Genomic DNA, 8,208 nt, shown 5'->3' on the forward strand with positions numbered 1-8,208 from the left:
CTGCACAACATCAGCTGCAGGATGTCTCATGATAGCAAATATATCAGTGTCATTTTTATATCAGATAATGTAGAAAATTAAACATGCACCCTGCTATTTGCTCAACTATGTGCACATTTCTATTGACCATTCTGTATGTTTACAATTGATGTTTTATCTTTGTCAGCAGGGTAACTGAGATGACCCTTGGTGAAGGCTTAAAATGTAAAAAATTTTGTCAAATGTTATTATGCAAGTATGTAGCTCTGCTCAGCGACACTAAATATCTAATACATTTAAAACAAAGATTTAGTTCAAAAAGGACAAAACAGTTGTGCATTTTATCATATTTTTATTTTTCAAATAATTTAGTTTATTTGCTGGTATGTAAAAAAGACAACAGTGAAATAAATATTTTAACATTATATTGCACATTGGTTTAATTTTTATTCTGTAAAAATTCAACAAATATCTTATACAGGCAAATAAATACAAATAAATACAAAATCATAGTAGTAGTACCCCACATGCCTGTTCACAAACAGTGTATACAACTGACAGAGGGACATCGTACGTCACAACCACAGAAGTTTGCCTAATGGCAAAGAAAAGTGCTTTTCCCACTGCTCTCCTGTTTGATTGTCAATCAGTCTGATATACTTTCATTTGACTTTGCTGTCCAGCATCCACCTGTATTCAGTCCACTTAAGGCATCAACCTCCAACTTTTCTTCTATTCCTCTTTCCTCTTGTCTTCTATCTTTACTTAGTAGAGCTTCAACGGATATGCCCATCCACCGTTGCTCTCATGACGGTCTTTGTGTCTGCACCCGCGTCCGGCGTCTCGATGCAGCACTTAAAGCCATGCCTCCCTTGCTTTAACCCTTAAGGTGACCGCTAACAATCCTCCGTCGGCTCAAGGAGAAGGTCTCACACCTTCTTCTCCTGCCGGGGCTGCTTGGTGGCCTTGGCGCTCGGTTTGGCTTGGCAGACGAGATCCCTGTAGGCTGGAGAGCGCAGGAAGCGAGGGTAGCAGTCTTTGGCCATTAGCATGTAGATCTTGTGTTGGGCCTGGTCAAAGCAAGAAGGTGACAGGGCCAGCATGTTGGCTTTTGTGATGTCACGAGTTTCATGGTCAATGTTAATCTGGAAAAAAGGGACAAGTAGACAGAAGCAGATTAGTCTTAGTGCTTTTTTTTTGGTCAGCGTTGGAGAGGATAGTGACACAATAACAGAAGATATAATCTAAAACAATGTATGCTATCAGGATAGGTAGGATTATGCATGTATATTTTTTAAAGAAAGTTTATCTTTGGACCTCATCATCTAAATTCTAGGATTCAGATTGAAATTCTTTTTTAAGATGGGGTGTTTCTTTACCTCCCGGGGAGCATCACTGCCAATGAATTCATCATAGATCTTCTGGGCTTTGGCAGGTAGTTTGGCAAGAGACTTGGTATTCCTGTAATCTTCACAGGCAAAGTAGAATGCAATGTTCTCCTCGCTGAATTCAGATACCAGGAAGGTTGTGAAGGCACACAGTCCATCTGAGGAAAACAGAGACATTTTAATTACTAATGGTATGTGATGGAGCTGCAGGGGCTGAACATGTCTGCAACTGTCTCTATATGTATTTTATTTGCTTTTGTGCTCGTGTGAATGAATTAGAAATGCAGAAACTTAAGTCTAAACTTACATTTGCTGGACAGGAGTTTTTCAAAGGACTCTTTCCACCTAAGGCATTCTTCCAGGGTTGGCCTGAAAATAGATGAAACATGATTAGATTAAACCTAGAATTTCAATCAACCACATATTACTAATAAGCGTACATTGTAATGATATTTAGTATGTGTGATGCTTACTTATTTTTGCCGATTTTGCAGCAGGATAGACTCCAATCAGGTTTTTGCAGAATGCTTCCCAGCCTTGCTTTCAGCTCCTTGGCCCTGAGAGAAAAAGACAACAGGTTAGATACGTTTTTGACTTTAAATACATACTCTCTGACACTTCGGTAAAATTCAGCACCGCATGAATTCACTATTAATGCAAATTTAGCAAAATCTAAAACTCTTTTAGCTCCTAAAAGTGCTGATGCAAAACAGCAGTGCTGTGTTCCTGTAAATCCAGTAATCCAAATCCCTTAACATCAGCCGAGTTGGTGTTTGCATTAAGCTTCATGTACCTTTCCAGGCAGCAGGCAGGCAGCGATGCTAGTCCTTTACACATAGTAGCAGGTTGGAGCTGGTAGGGGTGGTGTCTCGGTAGTTAAATATCTGTTTAGAGATGCTGAGTAGAGAGCGAGATCGACTGTGTCTGAGTAAAGCCAGAACAGAGATTTTATAGTCCTACCTCCCCTGCCTCTGATGTGTCATCAGACCTCTCAGCCAATCACACAGAGAGAGAGAGAGAGAGAAGGAGAGAGAGAGAGCAAGAGAGAAAGATGGTGAAATCAGAAAATGGGGGAAGATATGCAAGGACGAGGCTGGGAAATTACTGTGAAATGATAAAAGCCACTGATATTCTACGCTATATTTTCCTTATATGTCCCTGAAAACATGCTGTAGTGTATCTTTTAGTGTTTCACACTTCTTTCAAACCAAGTAGTCACACACATGAAAATAGAAAATAAACCATCCATCCAGTATGCATACAGCACCAGTCAAATGTTTGTACATGCTTTCTCATTCAAATGAATAGGAAGGTGTGTCCAAACTTTTGATTGGGACTGTATGTGAGAGTACTGAATATATTTAAAGTGTGCATAAGGATTAGCTTTTAGTTGTTTTGTACCTCTGAAATGGAATAACCTTGAGAATATTCTTATACTGTCAGTGTGCCAAGTTTAAGTTTCTCACAGTTTGCTTCAATCGTTGAAATATAATTGTTTAATGTGACTCTTTTTGTCTTTAGTCATCATTTATTTATAATATTTGCTAACTGTTTATCACGTAACTACTTGTTAGAAAACAGTGCTTAAGTAAAAGCTTCAATTGGTCATTCAGTGATATGATAAGATTCAATATGTGTGACAACATCATGTGTTGTTAAATGGCTTCTCAACAGTTCCTTTGCTCCTCTGATAATTGAAGAAAAAGACTGATAAAGCACCTTTCAACTGGTAAACACAACAACCTGCAACCTCTTTATGGGCTTGATAAAGGTGTTCATTCTAGGGAATGATGGGAAGGGGTTCAGTATTAACTCTGTTTAATTATATTACTGTAAGCAGGCTGGCTGTACAGTCCACTGCTTCGCACATGAAGCGGGAACGTTTCCCATATGGCGAGCTACAGGTTACTTATCCGGGATTTGTTTGTCATATAATTCAGATAAAAGGGACATTAGATAATCCAAGACTTTACGTGACACTCTGTTGCTCAGCTTTACAGCGGTCTGTAGCTGGTATATTTCCAAAAATATTCCAGTAGAAATACAACTGAAATCACACACATGTATTTCTTTATTTGTTTTTGAATTATTTAAGTGCTTTGGCAAGAACTAGACCCACAGGAACAAATACAGGAATCAGAGCATTAAAAGACTTCCAACTACTACTTCACAAATGACAGTGGAAACATTGTATTGCAACCACCAGGTTGCGTAAGTCTATGCCCATGGGCATTTAGAGGAATTGAGAACAGGACTGTGTGACAGAAGAATCAGTGCTGTTTATGGCAATTCCCTTCATAAAAAAGTAGTAATTTCCTAAGAAGCAGATGAATAATTTTTATACCTGTTTAAATAAAACTGATAAACTAAACAAAGACGGGAGAGATTTCAGTAAACGATTCTGATGTTACCACAGACATTTTTCTTGGTAATTGTAAAATCTGCATGTTTAAACAGGACTGATTTGGATTCAAATATGTGTCTCAACAAGTTAACCAGAAAATTAAACAATAAGGCCAACAATGAGTCTGTTTTTGGTTACTTTCTGACTTCCCGAGGCTGTTTGTGTCTCTTAACCCCACATTTATCAATTCATAGAGTAGATGTTACTCTTAAAAACAGGTCCTGAAAGCTGTATCATTTCCCAAAACAGCTTGGAAGTGTAGTTTAAGCTAACAGGACTAAATAGTATTTTTGTTGGGGACTACTTTCAGCAGCGGATTTGGGGCTCTGGTTTAGTATTTACAGCAGAAGGACACTGTATGCAGGATCGACTCAAAATAAAGTACACAGCCTGTGTTCGCTTTAATGAAGGAACATGTCATTCAGTGCTGCTGTGTGACTCATTGATTTGTTTTTTGGACAACAATGGAGCTCTGTGTCACAGAGAAATAAGATATGTCAGGATTTGGATGTAAAGACAACACTTCTTGGGAGGATCAATTCATTGTTGGTTTGAGCTTTTTCATCTGATTTGATGAAGATAAGAAAAATATAGAATATCATCAAACTGATCCTTTAAAGAGGACATGGATGGAAATTTGAGCATCCTCACTTGAAAAACAACACTGATGTTTCTTCTCAGTTGCAATGGTGGAAGAAGAGTGATGTTGTTAGATGCTTGGAACATGTTTTGATTTAGGTTTGGGGACTAAGGTGTATCCCCAGGCTAAAAAGAAAGCCGTGCAAAGGGCACTGCCTGTGTTACACAAGCATTTAGCAAGAGCTCACAGTGTACCAAGACCAAGTAGCACTGGTCAGGTTGAGTCAGCTAATGCGAAGTGGATGGCTCCGGCTGGGAAGAGAGACAACTACACAGGGATTACCTAAACTGTGCAGAATCATTGTGCTAGGGAGGATTTAATTGCACCATTTGTTGCCAGGAAAGAACAAAGGTTTGTCTGAGAAGCCTGGGGGAACCCAGCCACCCACTCACCTACTCATACTGTGATGTCAGCAGACATAATTCTGAGCTTCTATCAGTTCCAATGACAAAAGACAGCCGGAAACCAGAGAATAAAAGAGTGAAGGTGAAATAGAAAAAAATCTGTATAATACCGTTAAGAGAAGGGCTTTCCCGGAAGCCGGGGATTCACCGACCTTGGAGCTGGCTGATGCAACACATATATGCGCACGCAGCAACTTTGACAAACAAGCTCTATTTTTTCCTGCACTTTATCATTTATATTATTCGGATGTAACACTAAAAACACCCACAACCAGTATTAAATGTAGCAGTGTCGAAAGATATATAATTTTTTGTTTTATTTTACAAAATATGGGCATACCACATCTGTGCTGGCTATGTAATGTCAGTAATAATACACCAAATTATCATGAAAATACAGACATAACAAGGTGAGATGAAGCTGGGAGGAAAAGGCTTTAACATCTGATTTCTCAGAAAAATCTCTTCTGTGAAATAGAAATCCCTATCTGAGGTCTAAGCAACACAGACCCTCATTGTATGATCAGCTACCGCTTCACACATGAGAGATGCCCTGTTGAACAAACCTGCTCATTATACATTGGACAGCCATGCATTCCTTTACGCTGATGTACTCTGCCATATTCTCCTGAAAGGAATGGATCAATTTATCCTAAGGTTAATTAGTCATACGCAGACTCCCCCGTCTGATGAGCTGTTTCTCTCTCAGCTTTTCTTAGAAAGCCCTGCAGTGTACTTCAGTTCCTAGAAAGATCCCAAATCTAGACATGATTTAGGAGACTTGTTAAGGTGTGCTCAGACAGAAAGTAAAGCAAATGTTTCGACCGGCATCATTTCCGTGAAGTTGACAGCTGGACTGTTTGTGTTTATTCACCCCAAAAAAGCCAAAGAGAGACGAGTAGCTGCCGGGAATATCTGCCCTTTTAATTACATTACTCAAAGACAAATCTTCATTCACAAACAGAGCTACTCACTGGGTGAGCAATAACAGCAGCATCTTGTGTTCACATTTTTAACCCGATCAATGCTCCTGGGCATCTTTTCTTTCCCTCACAACACACTCTGGATCAAAAGATATGGTGGCCTCATATGTTTTTGAAGGAAGTTGTCAATGAGGGTTTTGTTGTTGAAGATGTGGCTGGCTTTCTTATAAAAAATGTGGAAGGATAAAAAAAACAAAAAAACATCAGTAAATAAGATTCAGGGACTCATATCTGTGTCTCAAAATCATGGGACACAAAGAAGGACAAAGTGCTCAACACAAATTACATTGATGAAATTAAATAAATGGCAAATGAAACAACAGCAAACAATGACAACAGTTTATTTGCTCTGAATTTCAAAATGGTCTTCATGAAAACACTGAAAAAGAACACTATTGATCTCTAATGTATCAACGTATCATCAGGCAACCCTGATAAACCAACTGTGACATTTACCTGTATGAGTGTGTTTCAAATGAAAGGTCACATCTGACTCCTCGCTTGCTTCATCACCTCTGGGACAGAATTGAGGCTGAGGCCAGTCTAGGACACTTATGTCTCAGGGCCTTACTTTACCTCAACCCGCAGTTCTATCCATATCATTTTCATTCGGACTAAGCCCTTTTACCTCACACTACCTGAAATCGGAAGTCCTTTTTCATCTCAGGCTATCCATCTCCAACCTGGTAAAGACCTTTCAGTTTCATTTGGGCTCAGCTGCGATGGAGAGAAAGCTCATCTTCAACTCAGCATGCTCCTTTCACAGTTCACCTCCATCTGGGGTCTGCTGCGAAGATGAAAAGGAGGGATTGAGATTAGCCTTTCCTTCGGGGATGCTTTTATTCCACCCTCCTTAACGTATTGTTACCAGAGAGAAAATGCCAAATAAATCGGATGAGGTCCCTGATACCTCACTTGCACCCCAGCCTCGGAAACAGAGCAGCCCGGGACAAAAAGACCACCGACTGGCAATAATAGTAAGCTATTTGATGGTAATTTACACCCTCATGGCAATCTGTTATTAGCCACCTTTCCTTCTGAGGTTGAGAGCTTTCCATTAGCATAGAAAGTAGGCCAATGAGCTGAGAAAATTTCTATTTCCTGTGCTAAATTACCACCCCAGCAGTTTTGGAACCAGTATTATAGAACCAATAATGGGGGTAGATTCTAACATGTCCCATACCAATACCAACCATTTTTTAAAATTTTGGATAAATGAGTTGGACACAATCAGGCTGGACATTGACGTTGCACGTTGTTGCTTTTGCCCCTCTCTGACGAAAGAAACACAGGTGTGGGACAAAAGTAACGGTTACTCTCAAATCAACTGATCATGTTTAATATCACAGTTGCATGAAATTGGTCCAATGCGTCAAACTCACCTTGGTACATAATCATCATTTTCTCTTATGAATATCATTGGGTTGGAATTTAAAATGTTTAAACGGTCACAAATCCTTACCCATCACAAGCACTTCATCTCCAAACACACATGTGTTACTCTCTTTTTCATTAACAGCAAGGACAGTCGAAGCACAGATAATCAATTAAATAAACAGACAACTATTTTTTTTTAATCAATTAAGTAAAACTGATCAAGGGCATTGTCATTCAGTCACTTGTTTAGAACATCAGCCAAAATTAAAAATGATACAGAGTAGCATTGAACAATACATGGTGCACAAACATTTATTCATTTTTTTGTGTGTGTGAATGTGTGTGTGTGTGTGTGTGTATTTGTTGTTTGTTTTCAAGTCACATCTGGACTGGTGAGACCTCTTTTGGTCTTCCTCACCCTACCCCTGGGCATTTCCTGCAAACATAAAGCGCATAGAAATACATCTTTAATAACAGTGGGACAAAAGTAACAGCATATTACTTTCGTAACATGTTACTTTTGAGGAACTTCACTTTAAGTACATTTTTTTGCACTTCGCATGTAATCACATAGATTCCTCTTGATATTTTGTTAGTACTGGTGATTTTTCCAACAACAGCCTACACGTGCAAAAACTCCTTTTGCTTCTCAAAACTAGCTTGCATGTGTTGAAGGTTAGTCAAGCTGAATTCTGGTCCCTCCTCAACTGTGATAACCAAGACTGAGGTATATTTCATTCTTTGACTCCCCGACAGTGGTTGCAGTTGGTGGACCAAGTATAGACAGCAGAACACTGGCTGAGCCACTCTCTTCCTCTAAGAAAATAATGACAGAACTGAATTGAAAAGGACTGTAATACCAACATAACTTTGGAAGTGAGCTGAAATGAAAATCACTGTAACTGACTGATTAATCTATCATTATCTAAGCTAAGGAGAACCAACACTAGCTTTGTACCATTCATATCATCTGTCCTCTCTTGGACCTCCATGGACTCTGAGTACTCAAGGCCAGCCGCAGACTAAGGTTCAG

General features: G+C 39.3%; 1 protein-coding gene across 1 annotated transcript; it reads right to left on the reverse strand.

Annotated features, from left to right (window-relative positions):
• Positions 1 to 339: 339 nt before the first annotated feature.
• On the reverse strand, positions 340 to 2,275 carry rgs16 (regulator of G protein signaling 16). The gene is made up of 5 exons (XM_044361652.1): positions 2,161 to 2,275; positions 1,841 to 1,924; positions 1,675 to 1,736; positions 1,359 to 1,525; positions 340 to 1,124 (listed from the first exon to the last, which is right to left on the reverse strand). Exons 1-5 carry the CDS (start codon positions 2,202 to 2,204, stop codon positions 909 to 911), a joined length of 573 nt encoding a protein of 190 aa, XP_044217587.1. The 5' UTR covers positions 2,205 to 2,275; the 3' UTR covers positions 340 to 908.
• Between the last annotated feature and the right edge of the window lie 5,933 nt (positions 2,276 to 8,208).

Source organism: Thunnus albacares, chromosome 9 (genome assembly GCF_914725855.1).
Source record: "Thunnus albacares chromosome 9, fThuAlb1.1, whole genome shotgun sequence".
Classification (NCBI taxonomy): Eukaryota; Metazoa; Chordata; class Actinopteri; order Scombriformes; family Scombridae; genus Thunnus; species Thunnus albacares.